General features: G+C 38.9%; 2 protein-coding genes across 2 annotated transcripts; one reads left to right on the top strand and one right to left on the bottom strand.

Annotated features, from left to right (window-relative positions):
- Positions 1 to 12,773: 12,773 nt before the first annotated feature.
- Positions 12,774 to 13,872, top strand: LOC107775162 (heme-binding-like protein At3g10130, chloroplastic). The gene has a single exon (XM_016594856.2). It carries the CDS (start codon positions 12,997 to 12,999, stop codon positions 13,594 to 13,596), a length of 600 nt encoding a protein of 199 aa, XP_016450342.1. The 5' UTR covers positions 12,774 to 12,996; the 3' UTR covers positions 13,597 to 13,872.
- A 9,131-nt stretch (positions 13,873 to 23,003) lies between these two features.
- Positions 23,004 to 27,065, bottom strand: LOC107775165 (O-fucosyltransferase 19-like). The gene is made up of 8 exons (XM_016594868.2): positions 26,322 to 27,065; positions 25,210 to 25,282; positions 25,037 to 25,107; positions 24,858 to 24,946; positions 24,629 to 24,761; positions 24,321 to 24,553; positions 23,765 to 24,241; positions 23,004 to 23,661 (listed from the first exon to the last, which is right to left on the bottom strand). The coding sequence occupies exons 1-8, from the start codon at positions 26,898 to 26,900 to the stop codon at positions 23,406 to 23,408; spliced, it is 1,911 nt and encodes a 636-aa protein (XP_016450354.1). The 5' UTR covers positions 26,901 to 27,065; the 3' UTR covers positions 23,004 to 23,405.
- Between the last annotated feature and the right edge of the window lie 635 nt (positions 27,066 to 27,700).

The following is a 27,700-nucleotide window of genomic DNA, read 5'->3' as shown; positions in this document are numbered from 1 at the left end:
TAGTGAGATTTAAATTATTTTAGGGTTTGGGAGATGGGGTCGGGGTGAGCGGCGGAGCCGGAGCTCTCCTGGTAACGGTTACTGAATCAACGGTCAGATTGAATTTGACTTGACACCTTGGAATCTGTGGAAAAGAATTTGAAATTTGAAATTTGTGGAGGACAGCTGGATAAGCTAAGGAATTTAGTACTGAAGGCCTAGGATATATGGCATAAGGCATTATAGGTCCTTTTAGTTTAATCAAAGTACAATTGCATCCTTAACTTTTCATCTATGGCTAGTTTCTCCTCCAATAAAACTTGCTTGCACCAAATGAATGTGTCATGCAAAATTAGTGGTGGCAAAATAGTTATAAAAAAAATAGTTAATCACTCATATTATTCGCTAAAAATGGGTTGGACAATAAATATTTTAAAAACGGTTTAAATATGGATAACCACCATATTATTCATTTAGAAGATGGATAACTATTGAGTTTTAACTTTTACGTTTGTAAAAAAAAATCTCAAATTGGGGGTTCATCAAGTTTGGAAAAATAAAAATGATCATCTTCAAGAAGCCATGGATATTATGGGTACCTATATTATCCGTCGGTTAACATTTTGTTATCTGTATTAAATATGGGTCGGGTTGAATAATTTATCCATTTTTTCATTACCTGTTTTTTACCCTTCTCATATCCGATCTGATCTGTTCGTTTGTCACCCTTATGCAATATGAAGAAAAGACATGTGGCGTATATAATTAATTAATATATATTTCCTTTTAATGTATAATTATTATGATTAAATTATTTAATTTGATTTAAAATAAAGACGAATAAATATGTTTCAATCATTGTTGTATTATGCCCCGAAGAACAAAGTAATCCTCTATAGGTGCCACGTCTTGAACACATCTTTGCAAAAGAGTAACCCCCCCCCCCCTCCCAACCCCTCTTATTGAGCTATTATGATTTGTTTTTCTTCTATGATGTGCCAACTTCAATTTACAAATGGAAATAATTGAGGTAAATAAAACAAGTTTCTTTACTCCAATAATGGACTAGTATAAAGAGTTCAAGCCCCTGATTGAAATATTCACATAATATTAGGAGCCTATCACTTTTGAAATTTTTGAAAAACAATGTTCAAATTTTTATTTTCAATGTATTTTTCAAATTTTAACTCAAACAAATATTTTTGCCAAAACTCCAAAATATGAGTTTACAAATTCAAAATCTCAGGAACTTCAAACAAACACCATTAAATACTCTTTTTAAGACAACAAAAAAATTAAATTAAATACTCTTTTCCAATTGCAACTTCGATACCTTAGTTTTTCAACTTGAGCCAAATAATGTTCTCTGTGAACCAATAGTTTGACTAGGTGCCATTGCATGTGAATATTTTGAATGGCAAATTTTATAAACAAACTCAATAAGGAAGAGCACCGAACTAAGATCTCCTACCTTGTCCGTTGGCCGTGAGTTTATTCTGAGCCAGAAAAAAAGAAGGGGATATTATCATTTTTAACTTGTGCCAAAAATTATTTATATTTTGTTGTCGAAAAATATATAAAATTTATATAATTTTTATATATAACATACATAATATATATATATACACACACACAAAATATACATTTTTCGACTATTATTTTGAGAGCGATTATACAATGTCATTTTTCCAATATTTGGTCAATATATATGACCAAACCTACATGTTAAAATTGGAATAATGTATCATACATTTGCATAAATGTTTCATTAAACTTTCTTTAAAATTTCTATATGCCCCACAGTGTTTACCTTGAAAACAGTATTTACAATTATATTTGATTTGTGGTTTTAAAAATATGTGATTTATCTTAATACTAGTTGTTATCTGAATGATGCTAAGTATAAATGAGCAAGAAATGATAAGCAAACCAGCGTGGTAGCAAGATTTAGGGCATCGAGCTTAGTGTTATAAGACCTCGAGGGGCGGCCTTTAGATAATGAACAATAAATGAAGAACAACGAATGAACACAATAAATGTGAACCAATAAATGAAGAACAAGGCGATAAATTCGTAGAGTAATTGTTGAGCACATTTAGACAAGAAAAGCAGAGAATGTTCTATTGTATTCAATGTTGTGTCTGTTATCAAGTGAAAAAATCTTCCTACAAGAATATTTGGATCCCCTTTATATAGGAGGGGCGAATCCCAATACAGTACAAGTCTAATCATGACTGAGAAATACTGTTGGTACATTTGTGTAATGGTCTAGTACGGATTGTCACTATTTCTCGTAGACTTTGTCAGCTTTAATCACGTGTCCTCGAGTGCTTCCCGCCTCTTTACGGCGGTTGCTGATAATTATGCTGCCTCGAGTTATGTTGTAGTGAGTGTTCGATATACCCCTTCGAGGCGAGTGCTTCCGGGACGAGCCTTAGACCGTGCTCCAAGCCCATCGAGGTCAGGCCTGAAATGCCACAGAAGCCTTAAAATCAACCTTCCCTGATTTTGACCGTATACAGATAGTCCCCACGTTCCTTGGAGTGAAATAACAAGGAATGATTTAAATTCTTCAACTCTTTAATACCTTCATCATTACGTCAGTTATGTTATGTGAGCAATTGATGTGACAAAGAAGGATGTTCAAATTCCACGTTCGCACGGCTATTGAAAAGCCTCGAATTGATTAAGACGGTTTGCTGTCCTTTGGCTTTCACCAACGCGCACTACTGGCCCCTATAAATACTCCAATCCTTCACTTCTTACTCTTCATCACATCTCCAAACATTCAACAGATCTTCTTACTTCTTTCTTGTGTTTGTCTCCCGTCCAGTTTCCTCTTTTCCTCTGAAATCTTTCAGTAAAATGGCGAAGTCCTCTAAAATCGTTCCCCAAGATGATAAAGTTTCTTCATCTTCTCATTCGTCTAAGGGCAAGCCTATAGTACCTCCTCGTCTTGAGGAGTGCATCTCCGGACCCTGTGAAACATCCTCTGATTTTACGGTTGAATAACCTTCTTCGAAATCGGGGCAGTGTGAACCCATGCCCTGGTACATTAGCCTGATAACCGACACTAGGAAGGTGAAAGCTTATTGCCGCTGGAGAGAGGTGGTACAAGTGGAGATTCCTTCTGGGGAGGAAGATATAAGGACACACAAACCTGGTTTCCTTAGTGTATACACATATCTTTTTACCCTAGGTCCGGTAGAACCCTCCTTGCCCTCAATAGACCCTATAATCCTCGATTTCTGCAGACAATATCAGGTAACACTCGGCAAAATCTATCCATCATTTTGGCGAACTATTTACATGATTAGGCACTTCACAACATGGTCGAGGGGATGGCTTTCACCCTTGACCATCTGTTTAGGATGTACAGGCCCCGACTTTATCTAGGCGGTCTGATTAAGCTTCAACATCGGGCCCTAAAAGCTTTCTTTGCTTGCACCGACGAAGGCAAGGACAGAGGGTGGATGACCCATTTTGTCCGAGTTAGGACCTTGGATCTAATTCCTATTGAAAGGATGCCATTCCCTGAGGAATGGAATATGAATCATAAGCGAATTTGCTAATTAAATATTTTCTCTTTCCTTTGGACCATCTTCCCCTTGAACTGACTCCCTTTGATGATGCAATTGTTATGTGGTACCCTAATGCAGTTAAGGATCTCTCGGGCTGGGTTCGCCAGCTCGATTCAACTTGCCCGTATGCTAAGCTGTGTGGCACGATCTGGCCAAGACCCGATGGGAAGCTAAAAATCATGGTGAGATTTTTCTTTTGCCATACTTGAGCTCTTTGTAGGAGATATCCCTTGACTGTATTCTCATTTTTTGTACCTTCCTTTTGCATTTGGGCAGGTTTGGGAGAGCCCTCTTTGATGAGAATGGCCCCCTCCAGGGAGGCAGGTACCCCAAACTCACCAAGGAGAAGAAGAGAAAGAGAAAATCACCGACTAAGTCCCCGAAGCCGAAGAAGGCTAAAACTCAAAAGCCCAAGGTCGATTCAGTGGACTTAACTTCGGAAGTAGCAGAGAGCCCCCAAGCGAGGGGCGAAGAGAAAGATGACTCCCCGCTAGCGCCCGGGGAAAGAGGAAGCGTGACTGCTTCGAACCTTGCTGAGCCGATGGCAAATGAACTAGAAGTTGCTGATGTTGTCCCACCTCGGGCCGAGGAGGCTCTCGAGGGCTGGTCAGATGATGTCCCTGATCCGGTCAATGGCCAAAATAGTTCCCGAGCTGAGGGGCATTCGGTATATAAGTCAAGGGATCCAGTTCTAAGGCTCCTCGGAAGCAACAGAAGGCCCCAATCGATCCAATCGGAGTTATTGGCGTAGGTGATTCTCTGTCAGGCCCGATGTTCCTTCCGAGGGAGACATGAGATGCCCCTAATAGAGAGATTTCTGATGCGAGGGCGTCCCTCAAGGAGAATGACATGTTTGAAGGACTCTTCACTAAGGTCGAAGAAACCCCGAGCTTAACGCCTTGCTCATTTTCGACGAAATCGAGAGGCTCCGTAAATAGGTAATCTTCCATTGACTATGCTTTGAGCTTTGATCCTTATCTTCCTGATTTTGTTCCTTTCATGCTTTCAGGCTATATTGCTTTACAATCAGGCCTTTGCTAAGTCCCAAGCTGAGTTGACCCACTGTGAGGGAGAGTGTAGGAGGCTCTCATCAGAGGCTAATGAGCTCAAAGCTCTTTTTACCAAAAGGAGGAAGAACTCCATGGCCTTTGGGCTCATTTGGAGATAGTGTCTCGAAAGCAGACCGATCTTGCTGAGCAGGTAATACAGTCTTCGTATGTTTTTATTCTCGTGCTTTTTCGACTTTAGCATTTACCACCTTTGGGTTGATTTTTGCATCTTGAGAAGAAAGATGTCCTGATGAGGGAGGGGCTTAGAGCCAGGGATATCGAGATTCTCGGGCTCAAGCAACGTGTGGACGAGATAACCTCCGAGAGAGATACCCTCAAGGGGAAGTTGACCTTGGCTGATCATCATCTTCAGGATGTAAGGGCGTATAGTATCAAGTATAAGGATCTTCATGCTGAATCGGTTGTCGCATTATCTGCAGCCAAGTCTGAAGACGATGTGCTCATATCCTCGTACCGAGATGATGTTGTTGCCACAAATTCTCGAGCTAAGAAGGTAGCCGAAGAGGCCGAGCTTGAACTGACCCGAGCCCTAAGGCATGCCCGATTAAGATCTTAGAGATAGGCTCTCGAGGATCTACATGCAGGGGGCATCGATTTGTCTGCTGAAAGCGAGAGGGTGAGGGCTCTAGAGGAAGAATCGACGGCTTTGCTTTCTTCCGATGATGGTTCAGCCAATGGTTCGGCCAGCCACTCGGAGGATGATGAATATGAAAGTGAAGTTCCCGAGGGGGAGGAGGCCATTGATGCTCCGAGAGCCGAGGGCCAAGCCGTTGAAGGCACAACTCTTAAGGGAGCTCCGTCCGGTCAAGTGACCCTGGTGGTAGATTAGGTTTTTCTTTATTTTTGTGTAGTGGACCCCTCATGGACTTTGTAAACATCTTTTATTAATACAAGGATTTCTTTATTTCGCCTTCGATTCGTGTTGATTCCAATTGCACGACTCTAACGATTAATCCGAATACTGGACCCGTAACGTAATAAACCCTTAGGTTTTTTGATTGATTGATATGATGCTCCTTAAAGTCCTTTGTTATCTCTAGGACTAAGCTTGGATTGATTTGATGCAAACTTCGGCCACTGGGACTTCTGAGTCCGAGTTGAGTAAGAGATGAGACGATTTTTGAAATAAAGCTAGCCTTTTTAGGCCTCATTGATAGTCCTCGAGTGAGAATTTTCTCGAACTCAAGTAGTCTCTAGCAACCGGGGATGTTTGCCCGATTACCTAAAAATAAAGATAACCCTTAATTGAGTGGAAATTTTTTTGAACTTGAAAATAAAGATAGCACTAAGGCTTTATGTATAGTCCCCGAGTGAAAACTTGCTTGAACTCGAGTGGCCTTTAGGCTTAATAGTCGAGTGAGCGTTTGCCCGACTCAAAATAAAGATAGCACCGAGGCTTTATTAATAGTCCCTGAGTGAGAACTTGCTCGAACTCGGGTAGCCCTTGTGCTTAGCAGTCGAGTGAGCGTTTGCCCGACTCAAAATAAATATAGCCGGGGGCTTTATTAATAGTCCCCGAGTGAGAACTTGCTCGAACTCGGGTAGCCCTTGGGCTTAGTAGTCGAGTGAGTGTTCGCTCGAACTCGAAATAAAGATAGCCCTGAGGCTTTTTTAGGCTGGCCCTTAGGCTCTTTTTAGATTTGGTCGATGCGACCTCTAATATGGCTATAGTTTTCCCTCATTTTGGCTGAAGACTTTTGAAGTTTTGAGTATGGCTTGGCATGTTTTATGTTCGTCCGACTCTTCAACGGCTCAAAAGAGAACCTCGATTATGAGTTGATATGTGACGATAATTGAGTACCTTGGGAGGTTTTGTTGAAGGCTGAGTTTTTGAAACCTTTTCATCGAAGGCTGATTGTTTTCGAAGCCTTTTTATTGTTCGTAGCTGATATTATCGAAGCTCTTTTGCCTATGTCGAGGGTAGCCTGATTAATCGGTTCTTTTCGAAGTATTTTTGAAGGCGTTTAGTTTTATGGCGGCAGTCGAACGTCTCCGATCCGCATTTATTTGGCCGTAGCTTTTAGTCTCCGGGTGCGGTAACCTTGGCATCTATATCGAGGGTATGCCTTTTTAGGGGTCTTACAAGTTCAAATATATAGCCTTGGCCTTAATATCGAGGTTACGCCTTTTTAAGGTCTTATAGATTTGAGTATGCCTTGTTGAGGTCTTCTAAGCTCATTATTGCCTCATGGAGGTCTTTACAAATCCGATGATGCCTTACTGAGGTCTTACGGATTCGAGCTTTTAATGGCTTCGATGAGCTGACTGTCGGTGACAGTCCCCGAGTGTTCGAGGATTTTTGGCCCTTGAGTCATTTTTCGTAAAAGTAGTAAACTTCTTTGAGGCACACAGTGTTTTGACAAGCAGAGAGGCTTCTTTGATTACTTGATATATGTGTACATGTTCTTACCTTCGGGGGCTCGATTGTTCTACATGGACATGGTTCATTTGATCGTTTGGCCCAATACAATGTTTTTCTATTGAGGTCCCCTTAGGCGTAACTCGATTTTTTCGAAAAGATAACCTCCGAGGGAGGTACCCCCCCAGTATTCGAGGTTGACTAAGCGAAAGCCTTGAATACTTGTTGAGTTCTTCTTAAGTAGCATATAGATGTTGCCTCGTTAAAAACCTCGCCGGTAAAATCCGTTTGGGATAAAACCCGATCGAAGGAAAAAAGAGTGCAACACATGCTTTAAAACACAAGGTCTTCTAATCGAAGGATGCTTCGGCGTCTCTCGTTGAACATCTGTAAGAAATTAGTATAAGACATAGAGCGAAAAAGGGAGAAGGTTATACCTTAGCAATAATAGCGTTTGAGCATCAATATGTTCCAATTGCTCGGAAGTTGCTCGCCTTCCATGGTGCCAAGTTTGTAGGACCCTTTGCCTACTACTCCGAGGATGCGGTACCGTCCTTCCCAGATAGGGCCTAGCTTCCCTTCATTTGGGTTTCAAGTGTTGAGGGTGACTTTCCTTAGGACGAAGTCCCCGATTCCGAAGTATCAGAGATTTGTTCTCCTGTTATAATATCTCTCGACTCTGTTTTTTGGAGTCCACTTAGAAAAATAAGGTTTTTCTTCTTGAGCAAGAAGAAGAAATAATGACTCCAATCTGACGATCTCGAGATGAACCGGCCTAAGGCCGCTATCTGCCCGGTCAGCCGTTGTACGGCCTTTACATTGTTCACCACTGTGATTTCTTCAATGGCTTTGATTTTGTTAGGGTTGATTTCGATCCCCCTATTCGACACCATGAAGCCTAAAAATTTGCTCGATCCTACTTCGAAGGAACATTTCTTGGGGTTAAGCTTCATGTTTTAACTCCTAAAGATATCGAATGTTTCCTGCAAATGAGTTAAATGGTCCTTTGCGCGCAGGGACTTAACAAGCATGTCGTCAATGTAAACTTCCATAAATTGGCCTATTTGGTGTTCGAACATCTTATTAACTAGGCGTTGGTACGTAGCTCCTGTGTTTTTAGCCCGAAGGGCATTACATTATAACATTATGTACTATACTTCGTGAGGAACGAAGTCTTTTCCTTGTCCTCTGGGTTTATTTGAATTTGATTATACCCGGAGTAGGCATCGAGAAAAGTGAGAATCTCGTGGCTGGCCGTGGCATCGATCAAACAATCGATGTTGGGCAATGAGAATGAGTCTTTGGGGCATGCTTTATTCAAGTCTTTATAATCTACGTACATTCTTAATTTATTTCCTTTTTTAGGGACCACTACTACATTAGCCAACCATTCGGGGAATTTTACCTCCCTAATCGATCCTATTTTGAGGAGTTTTGTTACCTCGTCTTTGATGAATGCATGTTTTACCTCGGATTGAGGCCTCCTTTTTTGCTTCATTGGTTTGAACCTAGGATCGATGCTTAATCGATAGGTGGCTATTTTCGGTGGGATCCCTGTCATGTCTAAATGGCACCAAGCAAAGCAATCAATGTTGTTAACAAGAAATTGGATGAGTTTTTTCCTAAGTTCGGGGGCTAATCTCGTTCCCAGGTATACCTTTCAATCTGGAAGATGCTTGATCAAGACGGCCTGTTCGAGTTCTTCGACTGTTGATTTCGTTGCATCCGACTCCTCGGGGGCAATGAAAGTTCGAGGAGTGAGGAAGTCTTCTTCGTCATCTTCGTTCGAACGCTCATAGACCACCTGTCCCTCAGTGATCGACCCGTTTCCCGACTCATCTTGGACGGGGGAGTCGATGTTGGTGCCACGTCATTTACCGCGAACATCTCCTTTGCTGCACGTCGTTCCACGTACACCATTTTTATACCATCTATTGCTGGGAATTTCATCATCTGGTGAAGAGTTGATGGTACCGCCCTCATGTTGTGTATCCACGGTCTCCCAAGTAAGGCATTGTACCTCATGTCACCTTCGATGACATGAAACTTGGTATCCTGAACTGTGCCGGGCACGGTGACTAGGGGGATGACTTCTCCCTTCGTTGTCTCACTTGCCATGTTGAATCCATTGAGGATGCGAGAGGTGTGTATGACCTGGTCGAGCAGTCCGAGCTGCTCTACCACCTTCGACCTGATTACGCTGTCTGAGCTACCTGGATCCACGAACACACGTTTAGTTTGAACGTTATTTAAAAGAAAAGAAATTACCAGTGCATCATCATGTGGTTGGGACAAGGCCTCGATGTCTTCTTCTCTAAATACAAGGGCATCCTCGGATATATAGCTCCGAGTTTGCCTTTCCATTGCGATAGACACTTTGGACCGTTTGAACATGGGTCATGTGGGACGTCGGTTCCTCCAATGATCATGTGAATGATGTGCTGAGGTTCTTCTGCTCCATTCTTTCCATGAAGCCCTATATCGTTGTTTTCCTGCGCATTTGCTGAGTTAGACATTTTTTGACCTGAAATCAGAAATCTTTGGACAAGAAAAGTGTGAAGAATAACTTGTGTTTTCAGAAAACTAGCACCAAAGCAATTACTATTATTTTAGCCCCACAGTGGGCGCCAAACTGTTTACCTTGAAAACAGTATTTACAATTATATTTGATTTATGGTTCTAACAATACATGATTTATCTTAATACTAGTTGTTATGTAAATGATGCTAAGTATAAATGAGCAAGAAATGATAGCAAACCAGCGTGGTAACAAGATTGAGAGCCTCGAGCTCAGTGTTATAGGACCTCGAGAGGCGGCCTTTAATGGTTGATAATGAACAATAAATGAATAACAACAAATGAACACAATAAATGAAGAACAAGGCGATAAATTCATAGAGTAATTGTTGAGCACGTTTAGGCAAGAAAAGCAAAGAATGCTCTATTGTATTCAATGTTGTGTCTGTTATCAAGTGAAAAAATCTTCCTACAAGAATATTTGGATCCCCTTTATATAGGAGGGGCGAATCCCAACATAGTACTAGTCTAATCATGACAGAGAAATACTGTTGGTACAGCTGTGTAATGATCTAGTACATATTGGCATTGTTTCTCGCAGACTTTATTAGCTTTAATCACGTGCCCTCGGGGGTTTCCCGCCTCTTTATGGCTGTTGTCAATAATCATGCTGCCTCGAGGTACGCTGTGGTGAGTCTTTGATATACCCCTTCAAGGCGAGTGCTTCGGGGACGAGCCTTAGACCGTGCTCCGAGCCAATCGAGGCTGGGCCTGAAATGCTACAAAAGACTTAAAATCGACCTTCCCTGATTTTGACTGTATACACACAGTTATCTTTAATCCTTAATTTGGTATTAAGATTATCTGTTCAATAAGTTATCAAACGACTTCTTAAATGAATCAAATTGTTAATTTCATGTTTTGTTACATCTATGACTTTATTAACTCTGGCTTGCGAAATGTTGTTCCTATGAATCAAGAGATAATTGAGCACATCAACAAATTATTTCTCTAGTCATCAAGTGTTGAGTTTGGACTTCTTTGTAGCAACACGAAACCCTCAACATGTATCGTTCACTCGGAGTAGTATTATATTTTTACCCACCAAACTTGGAAAGATTCAAAGATAGTCAGATTTATAAATGGTAATTGAAAAATAGCCACAATTTTTTATATAAAAGATAAATATGAAAAATATTGTTCAAAATCCGAAAAATATTCGAGCATAATATGCTGGAGTTCGAATTTTTTATATGTGAACTTCTAGCATAACATGCTGGAATTTCATAATGTGTTTGAGTTCCAACATAATATGTTGGAAGTCCATACACAAGTGCTCTAATCTCCAGTATATTATACTGGAACTTTTTGTGTGCAGTAGTTCCAATATAATATGTTGGAAGTTCATACACATGTGCTCAAATCTCCAGTATATTATAGTGAAAACTTTTCATGTGCTGGAGTTCCAACATAATATGCTGGAAGTTCATACACAGGTGATCCAATCTCCAGTATATTATACTGGAACTTTCTGTGTGCTGGAGTTCCAACATAATATGCTGCAAGTTCATACACAGGTGCTCCAATCTCCGGTATATTATGTTGGAACTTTTCATGTTGCAGCAAAATAGTGGTTATTTTTTAATTACCAATCCAAAAACTGTCTAGCCCATGCTATTTGTACACCAAACTTTGGCCAAGAGAGTTCACTGTTCAATTTTTGGCCCTATATCTTAAAAATAGTTAATGTCTCGGAGTTTCAAATTCCACGCAAGTGAAACTTCAGGAAAACTCTTGAATATTACATCGGAATTTCACTTAGCGGAACTTGAAACTCCAGGACATGACAGGACAATTTTTCAATTCCAAAGGCTAAAAAAGTGCTATTTGTGAATGTTTCGCCCCAAATTATCGCACGTCCTAGTTAGACAAGTCTTTGATGAGGTGCAATTTGCAGTGACAAGAAAGTTTTAGTGCAAAAGGTGGACTCTTGAGCTTAATTAGTAGATCCATATGTTATACTAGCCTTGTAAATTTAAGCTGATTACACTCAAACCTTTTAGAACATCTAATCATAATTTTAAGAAGTACTGATAATTGAAAGTTTTGGCACCTGATATTGTATTACTGATTGGTTTAGACAGCGCAAGTCAATTTCAACGGCTCTACTAAAATACTGGTGTTTGACAAAAAAGTGCAACTCTTGGCTCAAATAATTATATTTTTGTATTTAAGGGGTTAAACCTAGTTAACAATAATATTTTTAGATACGAGTTATGAAAGCGTGATTAATGTTAGGAAAATCCGGTAGAAATATAATAATGGTGTGTAACATTCATTCCAATTAATGTGAGTGATAATAGAGCGTTAAATAGCAACAAGCAATAATAAATGACATTCAAGTAAATAAATGAATGATTCACCCAATGGAATATTCTTTTTAATATTCTATTTTCACAACTAGCCGTTACAACTTTGCCAATGGTGTTCTCCTTGAACCTTGTTGACATCTCAACTACGAATCTCGCTACTTCTTGATCGACCTCGACTGATTACGGCTTGAAAACTCTTCCTTTAGCGCTATCTTGTCTTAAGTATTTTAGGGCAGATTTTGACCTATACAACTGCGTAGTTTGGTTGGGAAATAATTAGTTATCTCGGGATTAGTTATTACGGAATTGTTATCCCATCTTCCTATAGAGATAAAAATAATACTACAATCCCAAGATAACTAATTTCGAGATTAGTTATGCCACAACGTTATTTAAACCAAACGTGAAATAAACTAATTTCAAATTTAATTCTATAATTAATTATCTCTTATGGGTAGTGATGGCAAAATGGTTAACAGTTAATCGCTCATATTATCTACTAAAAAATGGGTTGGATAATGAACTTTTTAAAAACGGGTCAAATATGGATAAGAACCATATTATCCATTTTCTAAATGGATAACCAATGAGTATAACTTTTACATTTGTAAAGCCTCAAATTAGGAGTTCCTCGAGGCAGGGAGACTAAGAATTCTCCCAAAAGTGATTATATGCAAGAAGTCATGAATAATATGGTTATCCATATTATCTGCCGGTTAACTTATTTTTTATCTGTATTAAATATGAATCGGATTGGATAATTTATTCGTTTTATCATCATCTATTTTCGACCGAACTATATCCGCCCCGCCCCGCCAGTTTGCGACTCCCACTTATGGGTACCAAACTAGAGCACAAACTATTCCAGTATAGGTTTATCTCCACCAGCTTATGGTGCAAACGTGGCAAAACAAACTCCACAGCAGTTCCCTCATCTACCGCCATTCATTTTGCAGCAATCAAAAACCCCTTTCCCAAGTTCTCTCTTCCTCTCTTTCCGATTTCCCACAAGAAACTTCCTCTTCTCTCCCCTTATATGTAACAAATTCACAGCCTCCATTTACTATCAAAACATTCTCAAATTCCATTCCCAATAACTAATTTTTCGTTCCATCAAAATGGGCATGATTTTGGGGAAAATCACTGTGGAAACACCAAAATACGAATTGATTCAATCTACAGCTGACTACGAAATCCGCAAATACCCAGCATCTGTTATAGCACAAGTCACATATGATCCAACCCAGTTCAAAGGAAACAAAGACGGTGGGTTTATGCTATTAGCCAATTACATCGGCGCACTTGGCAATCCTCAAAACGCTAAGCCTGAAAAAATCGCCATGACAGCTCCTGTAATCACCAAATCGTCCGAAAAAATCGCGATGACTGCACCAGTGGTGACTAAGAGTGGTGATGGAGAGAACAATATGGTGACGATGCAGTTTATTTTACCAGCAAAGTATACAAAAGCTGAAGAGGCACCTAAGCCGTTGGATGAAAGGGTGGTGGTTAAAGAAGAAGGGGAAAGAAAGTTTGGTGTGGTGCAGTTTAGTGGGACTGCAAGTGATAAAGTGGTTAAAGAGAAAGTGGAGAATTTAAGGAAATGTTTGGAGAGAGATGGGTATAAGATAATTGGTGATTTTGAGTTGGCTCGGTATAATCCTCCTTGGACAATTCCTCCATTTAAGACCAATGAAGTTATGATTCCAGTTGAGTGAGCTGAAAATGGTGTATTAAAGAAAAATATGAGACGGCTGTGAAGCTAGCTTGTGAACCTACTTTATCTGGTGTTTATTAGTATTGAATTGTGTATTTCTTGTTTATATGTTTACGTTGTTGACAATGTCTTTGCATACCCTAGCTAGTGTCAATTATTCATAGTTAATTAGCACATATTTTAGCTCAATTTTATACTTTGCCATAGTAAAGTAGTAAAACCAATGTGGTTTTGCAAGCACCTAATGTGGTAAGTCCTTACTCTCTGTTTTTCATTTCACACTCTTCTCTCTGTCCATTTCTGCCAGTATAAGTGCTTCTTCTGTCAATACCCGGTGAATCATGTAAGGGCCCTGTTAGTTGGGTAAAAATTTTCCTTTTGCTTCATCTTTATGTGATAAGATTCGCTTTAGCACCAATTGCCCCAGCATGAATTTCCTTGATCTGACCTTTTTGTTGAAAAATCTTGCCATTCTGTTCTAGTAGAGTTGACCGTGACATACTACATTCATTCTCTTTTCATCAATGAGAGCTAGTTGTTCATACTGGCTTCGTACCAATTCCTCGTCGCTGAGCTCGGTTTCTTGTATGATTCTTAAAGAAGGAATTTCTACTTCGGCGGAAATAACGACTTCAGTACCATAAACTAGTAGGTAGGGAGTTGCCCCATTTGATGTACGAACTGTGGTACGATACCCCGAGTAAGAAAATGGTAGATTATGATGCCATTATTTGTAATTGTTCACCATTTCCCTCAATATCTTTTTGATGTTCTTGTTGGCGGCTTCCACGGCTTCGTTCATTTGCGACCTGTACGCTATAGAGTTCCTATGCTTGATCTTGAATGTTTCACACATGGCTTCATCAAATTGCTATTGAGATCGGTGGCATTGTCAGTAATGATTGACTCTAGTATTCCAAATCGACAAGCAATGCGATCCCGAACAAAATCCTTACAACTTTCTTAGTTACAACTTTATAAGATGCAGCTTCAACCCATTTTGTGAAGTCGTCTATGGCCACCACAATGAACCTATGTCTGTTTAAAGCAGCAGGTTTGATTGGTCCGATGACATACATACCCTAAGCGAAGAAAGGCTAGGGTGAACTTGTTGCATTGAGTTCATGAGGTGGTACTCATATTGTTGAAATTGGCAAAATGTTTGTCCCACATCGGTGAGAAAACAAAAGTTGGGGGGATTTTCCCCCTATAAAAGAAGGCTTAATGTTTAGGATTTAAATACACCTCTCATTTGCCTTCTCATCTGTTTAAGGCATTTGTATCTTCTCTCTTTAGTGTTATTTCACTTGTATTTTTGGAGTGAAATAAAATATTGGTTGTGTCCGAGGAGTAGGCAAAATTAGCCGAACCTCGTAAATTCTGGTGTTCCCTTTATTGTTGTTTTATTGTCTTATTTATTATTTGGTGGCTGTCATAATTTTTGGTATAGTAGTTGTGACTTATTCACACTATATACATTTGGCTTCCGCAACAATTGGTATCAGAGCCAAGGTACTGTCTAAGTATGTTCTGTGGTTGCAGCATATTCTGATCTTCCACATCAGAAAAGATTTATCTTGGTAACTGAGTCAAGGTTCTGTCTGAGTATGCTCTGTGGTTGCAGCTTAGTCTGATCTTCCACACCAGAAAGGAAATAATCTTGATTTGTGTCGTCAGCTATTAAATAATATTTGTGTCAAAGATGGGAGACAATAAACAAGAAGAATCTACATCAAGTGTCAACAATACGTCATCATTGGCATCTTCGCTTATGACAAGAATTGTGTCAAATACGAAATTTGCGGTAGAAATATTTGACGGGTCCGGACATTTTGGGATGTGGCAAGGCGAGGTTCTAGATGTTCTTTTTCAACAAGGGCTAGATCTGGTCATTGAAGAAAAGAAACCAGATGTTATTGGAGAAGAAGATTGGAGAATTATCAACCGTGTTGCTTGCGGTACCATTCGATCCTACCTTGCTAGAGAGCAGAAATATCCATACACAAAGGAAACTTCTGCAAGTAAATTATGGAAAGCACTGGAGGATAAATTTTTGAAGAAAAACAGTCAAAATAAATTGTACATGAAGAAGAGACTGTTTCACTTCACCTATGTTCCTGGTACCACGATGAATGAACATATCACCAGTTTTAATAAGTTGGTCACAGATTTGCAAAATATGGATACAACTTATGATGATGGTGACTTGGCCTTAATGTTGTTGGCGTCACTTCCTGATGAATACGAGCACCTTGAAACTACTCTACTCCATGGAAATGACGAAGTTTCTCTCAGAGAAGTTTGTTCGGCTTTGTACAACTATGAACAAAGAAAGCGAGAAAAACAGAAGGGCGGAGAAGGAGAAGCACTATTTGTGAGGGGTCGTCCTCAAAATCAAACGAGGACAAAGAAGGGAAGATCCAAGTCAAGATCCAGACCCAGCAAAAATGAATGTGCTTTTTGTCGAGAAAAAGGGCACTGGAAGAAAGACTGTCCGAAGTTGAAGAATAAGGCCAAACATAACAATGGAAAGGCCATTATGGATTCAAATGTAGCTGATTGTGATGATTCAGACTTCTCATTAGTTACAACAGAGTCATCAACATCATCAGACATATGGTTGATGGACTCGGCTTGTAGCTATCATATGTGTCCCAACAGGGACTGGTTTGTGGAATTTCAAGAAGGAGAATATGGAGTCATCCACACAGCGGATAACAGCCCTCTTACCTCATATGGCATTGGTTCAATACGATTAAGGAACCATGATGGAATGATCAGAACATTAACAGATGTTCGATATGTACCGGATTTGAAGAAGAATCTCATCTCTGTGGGAGCCCTAGAATCAAAAGGGTTCAAAATCATTGCAGAAAATGGAGTGATGAGAGTATGCTCCGGTGCACTAGTGGTAATGAAGGCTAATCAGAAGAATAATAATATGTACCGCTATCGTGGCAGTACAGTTATTGGGACAGTGACAGTGACATCCAGTGACGACAAAGAGGCAGAAGCAACCAAGCTATGGCACATGCGCTTGGGACATGCTGGAGGATAATCCTTGAAAACTCTATCAGATCAAGGATTGTTAAAAGGAGTCAAGGCTTGCAACTTGGAGTTTTGTAAGCATTGTGTCAAAGGGAAACAGACAAGGGTTAAATTTGGTACAGCGATCCATAATACTAAAGACATTTTGGATTATGTACGCTCTGATGTTTGGGGTCCTTCCAAAACACCTTCATTGGGTGGGAAGCACTATTTTGTAACCTTTGTTGATGATTTTTCTCGAAGAGTGTGAGTGTATACAATGAAAAACAAAGATGAAGTGCTAGGAATTTTTCTCAAATGGAAGACGATGGTGGAAAATCAAACAGGCAGGAGGATCAAGTGTATTCGCACAGACAATGGAGGTGAATACAAAAATGATCATTTCAATAAGGTCTGTGAAAATGATGGCATCGTCCGACACTTCACTGTTAGACATACACCACAACAGAATGGAGTGGCAGAACGTATGAACCGGACCTTGCTGGAGAAGGTACGGTGTATGTTGTCCAATGCTGGCTTGGGCAAAGAATTTTGGGCTGAGGCAATTACATATGCATGCCACCTCATTAATCGTATACCATCTGCTGCTATTGATGGCAAGACACCATTTGAAAAATGGTATGAAAAACCTGCTGTAGATTATAACTCTTTGCACGTGTTTGGCTCAACTGCATATTATCATGTGACGGAGTCAAAATTGGATCCAAGGGCAAAGAAGGCTATTTTTATGGGAATTACTTCTGGAGTCAAAGGATATCGCTTATGGTGTCCTATGACAAAGAAAGTAATATTCAGCAGGGATGTTACCTTTGATGAATCTGCTATGGTAAATAAGGTAACAGAAGATACCAAACAAAATAAAGGTGCTTCTAAGCAGGTGGAGTTTGAGGGAAAATTTATTTTTCCTACACAAGAAGCAGAGGAGGAAACAAATGAAGATTACCCTCTGGAAGGAGAGCCAGTAGAGGAGATTCCAACTCAGGAACCTCAACAACAACTTGAATCAATAGCAACCAGCAGGCCAAAAAGAACAATAACGAAACCTGTTCGTCTCATAGAGACAGTTGCTTGTGCAACCTCAATTGTAGCTGATGATGTTCCTACCACTTATAAAGACGCAGTCCAAAGTTCAGAAGAAGATAAGTGGAGGATTGCCATGAATGATGAAATACAGTCCCTTCATCAGAATCATACATGGAGATTGGCCAATCTCCCGAAGGGAAAGAAAGCAATTGGGTGCAAATGGGTATTTGCAAAGAAGGAAGGATTTCCTAACCAAGTAGATGTTCGCTACAAAGCAAGATTGGTGGCCAAAGGATATGCTCAAAAGGAGGGAATTGATTACAATGAAGTATTTTCTCCAGTTGTAAAACATTCCTCCATTAGAATTATGTTGGCTTTGGTAGCACAATTGGATTTGGAACTAGTTCAGATGGATGTAAAAACTGCGTTTTTACATGGAAACTTGGAGGAGGAAATCTACATGACTCAGCCAGAAGGATTCAAAGTTGCTGGAAAAGAAAATGTGGTGTGGAAACTTGAAAAATCGTTGTACGGATTGAAACAATCTTCTAGACAATGGTACAAGCGATTTGACGAGTTTATGTTGCGGCAAGGGTACAAGAGAAGCAAATACGATCATTGTGTGTATTTGCACAAGCTTAAAGATGGTTCCTTTGTATATCTTCTCCTATATGTTGATGATATGTTGATAGCTTCCAAGAATTCAGAAGAAATTGATAAGTTGAAAATTCAACTGAAGAAGGAGTTCGAGATGAAGGATTTGGGTGAGGCAAAGAAAATTCTTGGCATGGAGATAATAAGAGATAGACGTTCAAAGAAACTCTGTTTATCTCAGAAAGAATATTTGAAAAGAGTACTACAACGTTTTGGCATAGATGACAAGACTAAGCCAGTTAGTACTCCACTTGCTCCCCATTTTAAGCTAAGTACTAATATGTCGCCAATGGATGAAGCTGAACGAGAGTATATGTCAAAGGTACCATACGCAAATGTTGTTGGTAGCTTGATGTATGCAATGGTTTGCACAAGGCCTGACATTTCACAAGTTGTTGGAGTTATTAGCAGATATATGCACAATCCAGGGAAGGAGCATTGGCAAGCTGTGAAGTGGATTCTACGGTATATTCATAATACTGTAGATGTCGGGTTAGTTTTTGAGCAGGAAGACAATCAGTCTGTAGTTGGATATTGTGACTCAGATTTTGCGGGTGATCTGGACAAACGACGATCAACTACTGGTTATGTGTTTACTTTTGCAAAGACACCAGTTAGTTGGAAGTCTACTTTGCAGTCAACAGTTGCTTTGTCTACAACAGAGGCAGAGTACATGGCTATTACAGAGGCTGTGAAAGAGGCAATTTGGCTTCAAGGATTGCTAAAGGAGCTTGGTGTTGAACAAAAAGGTATCACAATTTTTTGTGATAGTCAAAGTGCTATTCAATTAGCGAAGAACCAAGTGTATCATGCAAGGACGAAGCACATTGATATTCGGTATCATTTCGTACGAGAAATCATAGAAGAAGGTGGAGTCACAGTGAAGAAAATTCATACTACGGAGAATCCTGCTGATATGCTGACAAAGGTGGTAACTGCGATCAAGTTTCAACATTGTTTGGATTTGATCAACATTGTTGAACACTGAAGATTGAAGATGAAGACACAACCAAAATTTGTTATTGAGAGAAAATTGAAGATGTGGAATTTTGCCAAGGTGGAGATTTGTTGAAATTGGCAAAATGTTTGTCCCACATCGGTGGGAAAACAAAAGTTGGGGGGATTTTCCCCCTATAAAAGAAGGCTTAATGTTTAGGATTTAAACACACCTCTCATTTGCCTTCTCATCTGTTTAAGGCATTTGTATCTTCTCTCTTTAGTATTATTTCACTTGTATTTTTGGAGTGAAATAAAATATTGGTTGTGTCCGAGGAGTAGGCAAAATTAGCCGAACCTCGTAAATTCTGGTGTTCCCTTTATTGTTGTTTTATTGTCTTATTTATTATTTGGTGGCTGTCATAATTTTTGGTATAGTAGTTGTGACTTATTCACACTATATACATTTGGCTTCCGCAACACATATTAATACTGACAGAAGGATCAAAGTTGTGGCTACTTCCACTGCAGTCTGTTTCCATAGTCATCCAGAAATACCCTACTCTTAGTATCTTCTTGGCTAAAATGAAACCATTCATGTGCGGTTCGCAGGTTCTGACATGTATTTCCTCGAGCAATCTGGATGCCTCCTTGGCGTCAGCACACCCCAGAAATCCTAGGTCAGGAGTCTTTCTATACAAAATTCCTCTGCTTTGAAAGAAATTGTTGGCTAATCTTCGAAGCGCGCGCTTCTGAGTATAAGTAGTGTGCTCTGGATATTCTTCCTTTGCCAAGTATTGCTTGATATCGTGGAACCACTGATTCCCGTAAATCTCTTCTTCAACATGAGCACAATAAGCTTATGAATTCCTATTGGGATAAGATCAATGAAATTCTTGTCTAGGTATTGTATCATGGAAGACAAAGTGGCTAACGCATCTACAAACTGATCATTCTGAATCCTTGGAACATGTTTGAACTCTATCTTTGTGAACCTCTTGATCAGCTCTTGTACACATTGCAAATATGACAATATTTTGGTGTTCTTCGTAGCCCATTCCCCTAGAACTTGGTGCACCAAAAGATCTAAACAACTATTTTTAAGGTACACACACAGTTCAATGATCAGGGGCATATTTAGGTCTTGGGATATGGGATCAGGTGAATCCATGCTCCTCTCCTTAAATCATATATAACAATGTTATATTTTTTCAAAATTACTTAAATATTTGCGCGTGCACTCATGCTCAAAAACTCCTATGGCACAATAATTATTGGATACACCTCGACAAGTGAAATTAGTGGTTCAAAAGCCACTCCGGATGGTCTTGTTTTCAATGTGGAGTATAAATTTTTTTTAAAAAAAAATTAATTTTGAACATATAATTTCAAAAGTGTAGGGGGTTCAGGATAAGAGACTAAAGTTAAACCTGTCAAATATGAATTCTAGATCCACTTCTTTATAATAGTACACCCATCCTATTAAAATCTTGGATCTGCCTCTGCCGTTGATCCCCACATAACACATAGGTCCACCTCTGCCAAATGGCACATTGAGTCTAATTTGGAGAGCTCTACTACGTGACAAAATGGCACATTGAGTCTAATTTGGAGAGCTCTACTACGTGACAATAGGATGGTCTAGATGTTTCAACTAGATCTCTAATATGTGACTAGGATGGTCAAGATGTTTCAATTTCAAACCGTAAGGTCACAAATTAGAATATATTGTTGTCCAATTGAGCGTTTCCTTTGCCAATTATGGGAAAAGAAAAGTTCCAATATGGAAAGCCTGTGTAGCGTATGATATGGGGTTCTTTCTTTCTCGGAACTCTCAGTTCACTGCTCCACCTCAAGCATATCAACCATTTGGTTCACCACTTCATCCAAGCGTGCATTATCATACAAAACACTGTATAAATGCTAATACAAAGAGGTTTTTGGTCCTAGTTGCTTGTGAAGCAGATACAATGCAAGATATCGCGACGGGTTTCATATCACACGTTAAAATATTGTTTTAATCGCGTTCCCGAGTTAAAACATTAGGAAAAGGACATGTGCTCTGCTAGTTTTATCCTTCTGGAAACTTGGAAGTACCTTATTGTAACAAAATTTAAGATATTTTGGCCTTCATTCTTGCAGCCTAGATTAGTCCATTTCAATTCTTAAGTTTTGACATCTCCATCTATGACTTTGATTGTACTGATGAACACTTAAATTAGTATTCATTATTGTTCTTCCCTCTTTATATTCTTTTGTTGCAGCACCATATTATTGATAGTCTCACTTCAAGCTGGAACGGCAAGATATGAAGTTAAAAGAACTCTCAAGTTCCCACAACTAGTAACTTGTTAGATTCAGCCACTTGTTGATTGTGTTATAATAAACATGCTCTCAAGTCTCCTTTTAGCAAAATGTAAAATGACCATAGAACAACGGTAAAGTTGTCTTCGTGTGAGGTATAGGTCATGAGTTCGAGCCGTGGAATCAACCACTGATGCTTGCATTAGGGGTAGACTAGACTGCCCACATCACACTCACTTGAGATGCGGCCCTTCCATGGACCCTGCATAAATGTTGGATATTTCGTGCACCTTTTTAAAATGACTGTGGTGCGTAAACTTAGTACTAAAACTTAGTACTCCGCAAATAAGACCTCTCAATGCAACATTCGTATGAGTGACTTCTTTCAAGAAAACAATCTCAGTGAGTAACAAAGTCTTTTCTTGGTTATTTTTCTTCCTCCTCACTAGTAACTGGTAAACTTACTGGAGAATTTGAATCTTTAGGAAACGTCATAACAGAATCATGTGACTTGTTTAAATTCACTATCCTATCCAACATTAACGCAATGATCATAACCCTATTTAACGTAGATTTGGTTGACATCATAGCACAAAACTGGAAACATAATGGCGTATGAATCTTGCCAAATTTAACCAGTACCTTACTTGATGAATGAGTTTGATTTAGGACCAGAATCTGTTGGGCTAAGGATAAGGATGCAGGTTCAGCGATAAGAAAGCATTATCAGACTAAAGTAAATGTCGGGCTTGCCTCCATCAGTTGTCGTCACTGCTATTTTTAGTAATAGCATAATGTTGCTTTATGTATTTTGAGTACGTTATAAAGGAACCAGAGTAAATCCAAACTTTGAATTATGGTCCTGCATCAGGTTCATATCCAACTTCACTTCTATAATGCAAGAAAATGAGAAATGAGAAATAATGAAGTAATAAAAAGTGCATTGTCTCAAACAACTTATGTTTTTAGACGACATAATCACAATAATCAACATAGTAGCATAGCATGTTGTAATAAAGTAAGTAAAGTGTAGTCTTTTTCAAGTTTTTAGATATGATGGTCATCCAGTTCAACAAATGGAACATTAGTTTGTGCATCTTATGGACGCTAGTCTATGGTAATCTACCTGTTTCCTTAACGTTTCCAAAATAGACGCTAATAGAGATGTGCTGGAGCTTATATTTTCGTTCATTCTTCTCTACTACTTATATGGCCCTTTACATATCAGCAAAGGGGTAAAAACTAATCATCCGTATTTAGGTTTGCTTGGTTTTGGTTCCTTGTGCAAAGAGTTAATAACATAAAGAGTTTATTGATATTACATAAAAATGTAGGAATAAAAACATTATCTATTCACAATCATAGCAACCGAGATGATGCAAACAGTTCACCTGGTAAATCTTTCAATCCATAAAGGGATGAGAAGGAAAAGAGGACAAATATGAAGATGGCAACTGTGTAAAAAGACTTGTATAATCATTTCGTAAATTGTTACATATGAATCTGTGGAAACCTAATAAGTAAACTAATCACAAAATCCAAATCATAATAAATAAGAAAAATAAAATTCTATACTGCACAGTAAAGAATGATTCGAGTACCTGTGTTTGTATCTGCCTCTTCTGTTCGTCTTATAAGCCACCATCTATGTTTCCAAAGTTGCTTGCTGGCTTAAAATTTGTTTATCAAAGTAGTTCATATGGTGAAGTTCCTCTTTGATTCTGTTTACTGCCTAATATACTAAAAGGCATAAAAGGGCTAAACTTTGGCAGCCCCCTGAGTAAATTAAGATCATATGCTGGCATTTGTCTAATCTACAACCTATTACCAACTTGAAATAAATCCTTATCTTTGTGTAGCAGCTTTCAAACTCGGTCTCTTGTTAATTTGCTGCTTGCTCACTTCCATCAAAGATCTATCACAGATACAACCTGGAAAAGGATTTGCATAAAAGTTCTCTTCTAATCTTGGTAATTCTCCAGCTTGTCGAAGGTAAGGAGCTCCTAATCTGTTGGAATGTAACGCCTTGATCTCTGAAGCAAACTCTTCCCAAGAGATCGCACCCTTATCCAACAAATCAACCAATCTTACAACATTGAGTCTGAAATGAAGAGAAATACCAAAAGAAAATTGTTTGTTTGCTCAAATCCTAGATAATTTAAGTGATGACAAAGTCAGTATAAAAATCTTAAGATAATATTAACCTGTCGGGGTTTATGGTCTTTCGAAATCCTTCAAACCTTCTATGCCCTTGTACCGCCTTCGCCATATTACCATCATATGTATAAACAAAGACGTCACTTTCAAGGGCTACGAGATAATCTAGGGCAGCAAGACGGTTTTGATAATGCCTAAACGCCTCAAGTTCTTCCTTTGTTGTAAGAGTTGAGTGAGAGAAAACATTGGGATACTCTTTCCGAAACGCATCCATGCTGTTGTTGCCATAAATTTCCCCAGCGACGATATATATTCCAGTCATGGAGGGATAGCCCATTGCTTTAAGAAACAAGGCAGCTTCCCTAGGGGACATAGGGCAGCCACCTTGCAGTCGCTTCTCATTGCCGTCTATCTCTTTCTCTTTCCAGTGCTTCACTTGATACCTCATAATACGAAGTTCCTCAGCCTCTTCAGCAGTCAAATTGTTGCTGCAGCCAGTAAAGGCTAGCATGTCTTTTTCATATCTGCGTACATGCTAAGTAACTTATCCAAAGATGGAATGGTTGAGAAATTGACGAAGGGATACCATTTTAGAGAGATTACCTTAAGTGGAGAGCAATGTATGGTTCACCGTTGTCTCTAAGTCTATCCACCAACTTCTTTCCAAGCTCCTCAATCTCATTTGTGTATCGTAGAGCCTCATAATTTGCTCGACAGCGAAGCCTCTGAATGGAGGATGCCAGACCATTGTTAGCAAGCCTTGAATCTGTGTGGGTAAATTGTATCACCTTATGCTTCTTTAGTAAAGAAAGAATCTCCCCTCTATAGTAACTAGCCTGCAGAAAAGCATCAAATTTTAGTTCCAACAAGCAAAAAAATTGAGCATTCTAACTGTAGTTCTTTTTACAGACCTTTGACCAAGACACAGGTGCCTTGTGAATGGGGGTCACAGCTGCATATTTTGGTGGCAAAGATTCAACAATCTCGATGTCTTCTCTTAAAACGTCAATGAAGCGTCTCCAGTCAAAAATATCTTTAAAATCACTGCAACAAATGGAAAGGGATTAGGACTAAAACAAAAAGGTTCCCAGACGTGTCATGCTCGAATCTAAACTGATCAGAAGAACTAAAGAATTGTACCTCGGATCTGTCCAAAAGGATTCATGATCAAGAGAAGGAAGAACCAGAGTGGCATTCAAAATCTTTGCAATAGCCACCATATCACATATCTGCATTAATCCAACAACAATGATTATCATAAATTACAGCTTCCCATCAGCTGAAAAAACATGGAATAGGCAGCTTAAAGCTTCACTCACCCCTGTTCTCATTTGGTTTAATCCTCCATTGGCATGAACCAAGATATATCCATTGGTCGATGAGCCACTTCCTATAATAATTCCAAATGTAAGTATACACAAAATAGGAATGAAACTGATCCAATAGGAAAAAAGTGAATATTCAGGATTCAAAATCTAAAAGCTTGACATACTTATTCGATTCCTAGGCCGAGCAATGCATTTGTAGTAATTATCAGTGGGTGGCTTCATCCATATTTCTGGTACCTGTCCAAAACAATCAAATATTGAACTAGTGCTTTAGATATGTCAATCAAGCCTAATAATTGCGGGTATACGAAACGAGAAAGCAGATCCTGCTCCATGCAAAACATCTTCCATAAGCAATCAACTGGAAACAGAGTAGTAATGAAGGTTCTAAATCAGGAAATTTACTGAAAAAGTCAAACAGAGAACAGTAACTTGAACTAGAGAAAGTCAATATCTCATTTAATTAGCAAAAAAATAAACAGAATATCCAACATACTTGGACCACAACTGTCACCTAATCATTCCCTAAAGCCAGTTAGCCATTGCCCACATACAACCTTTAGCTTTATTCTGCCTACTCCTTACATCCTAAGAGATTATCAGAAAACGTGCCAAACCTCATTTTATCCATCAAATTTAAAAAATGAAAATTTACCTAAGTTTCATCCTGAAAATTACTATTTCTAAAAATTAGCCCTTTTAAGAAGTATATCAAGCTTTGGACCAAAAATGCATAGTTAAAGCTGGGCGTGTTCAATGACGGTGGTGTTCGAACCAGTCTAATTCGTACCGGGTGTGAGATTAGTTTGATAGGGTTTGTCTTAGACTGTTGGAGGTTGATGTTGTGTTCACACTATTCTTCCATTTTTCATAGCACCGGGCGTCCTTTACTGGTTATTGTTATTGCGTTTCATCTATTTTCTTCTTTTTATGATGTTGTTATTATTTCTATGATTTCTCTCGATGGTACTGATATATTATCTCTTTTCCTCTTTTTCGTTTTCTTGAGCCGAGTGTCTATCGAAAACATGCTCTCTATGCCATCGTGGTAGGGTAAGGTCTGCGTACACGCTACTCTCACCATCGTGGGATTTTACTGGGTTGTTGGTGGTGGCAGTGGTGTTCAAACCGCACTTCGACTATTTAGCTAACACATATATAAGGTAACTCAAACAATTTTACATGAACACCAAAAATAGGTAATATTTTCACTATTCTAACTCAGAAGGGAAAAAGTAAAACTAAAGAGAGAAAGAAGTGATTTTGCACAACTTACGGGTAACTCCTTCATCTGACGTTTTTGCACAACCTCAGAAGCAGAAAAGGCAGTGGTCTCTGTTTCAGAAACAACTCTTTGAGCATTAATCCAATCATTCTTTAAATTCTGAAGAACAAAAAGTCCATTATCTCTCCTCATGAGATTCCCATTATTTACATCCTCAATGTTACCATTCATCATAATAGAAAACTTGAGAAATATAGATAAAACCACCAATACCAATAACAACCCAAAAATCGTACGAACCATATTCTTTCTTGATCCTAAATATGCCATAATGGTACCAATACTTAATAAACATTCTTCTACTCTAAATACCATACTTTCTGGCACCCATTTACATGCTAATAAGTAACGTATTATCGAATGACGATGATGGTGATGATGAAAGTTTCCACCAGCGTTGATATTAGTATTATTATCACCATAATAATCAAGCCCGATTTGTAAATGATCTGATAATTTTTCAGGGTCGTTCATGGTGTCGGCGACACGGCGGCGGTGGTGAGTGGTGGGTCCGCCGCCCACTCGAGGACTACCGCTGGCGGAATTGGTGGCGGTGCCACCGGTTGACATTTTACAAGTAGTCTAAACACAGAACCGAAGAAAGTCAAAAGAGAAAATTATGGGTCCAGAGAGAGAGAGAGAGAGAGGGAGGGAGGGAGGGAGGGAGGTGACCGGAGAAGATTTCCCAGTTTGTGAACCGTAGGTTTGTTTGTGTGTATATAGTGGTGTGGTTCCAAGTTCTAACGCTTTTGTTTGTAGTTTTTGTTTAAAACACAAATTTAAAAGAAAAAATATATAAGAGGACTCTTTAAATATAGACCAAAATAGGTACAAATTGTCAAAAAAAAAAAACGATAGATCATGTCAGCATCTTACTTGAACTTGCAGAGTAAATATGTGATGACATTTTTATGGATATAAAAATATATCAATATGGATAAAATTAAAAATGTTTAAAATTAATGAGTTTTCACATATAAGAAAACGTTAGTATTTCTTTAAGGAATTTTTATACCATATAGAAAATCTTAGTACCCTATTTATTTTAAATAAATACCATTTTAAAATATTACATCCTATAAATACCTTTTATCCTTTATTGCAAAAAATCTAAATATAGTTACGTCCTACAATTAAGGCACCATATATGCTAAATATTATTTTTCTCTCACATAATTACCGCGTATCTGCAAACCCCAATACAATCTCTCTCTATTTGCATACAACCAGACTCTCTTCTCCCACAAACCCTAGTTTCTTAATTCTTCTCCCACACAAATTCTCAATTTTCTGCTCCGTGTCACCAACGTTATCTATGTGTATATTCGATAAGAAATACAAATTGGAATTACTAACCGTATTTGTGGAGG

The sequence above is a fragment of the Nicotiana tabacum genome, chromosome 5, assembly GCF_000715075.1.
Source record: "Nicotiana tabacum cultivar K326 chromosome 5, ASM71507v2, whole genome shotgun sequence".
Lineage (NCBI taxonomy): Eukaryota > Viridiplantae > Streptophyta > Magnoliopsida > Solanales > Solanaceae > Nicotiana > Nicotiana tabacum.
The sequence above is the reverse complement of the archived record's forward strand: the minus strand, read 5'-3'. Positions and strand labels throughout refer to the sequence as shown.

Bases quoted from the DNA above. Each gene is read 5' to 3' on its own strand.
- LOC107775162 (XM_016594856.2), top strand. From the start codon at position 12,997: ATGGGCATGATTTTGGGGAAAATCACTGTGGAAACACCAAAATACGAA.
- LOC107775165 (XM_016594868.2), bottom strand. From the start codon at position 26,900: ATGTCAACCGGTGGCACCGCCACCAATTCCGCCAGCGGTAGTCCTCGA. The intron at 25,283-26,321 runs GTAAGTTGTGCA...TGTTTTGGACAG, and splicing joins GTCAGATGAAGGAGTTACCC to GTACCAGAAATATGGATGAA. The intron at 24,762-24,857 runs GTACAATTCTTT...CATTTGTTGCAG, and splicing joins TCCTTTTGGACAGATCCGAG to TGATTTTAAAGATATTTTTG.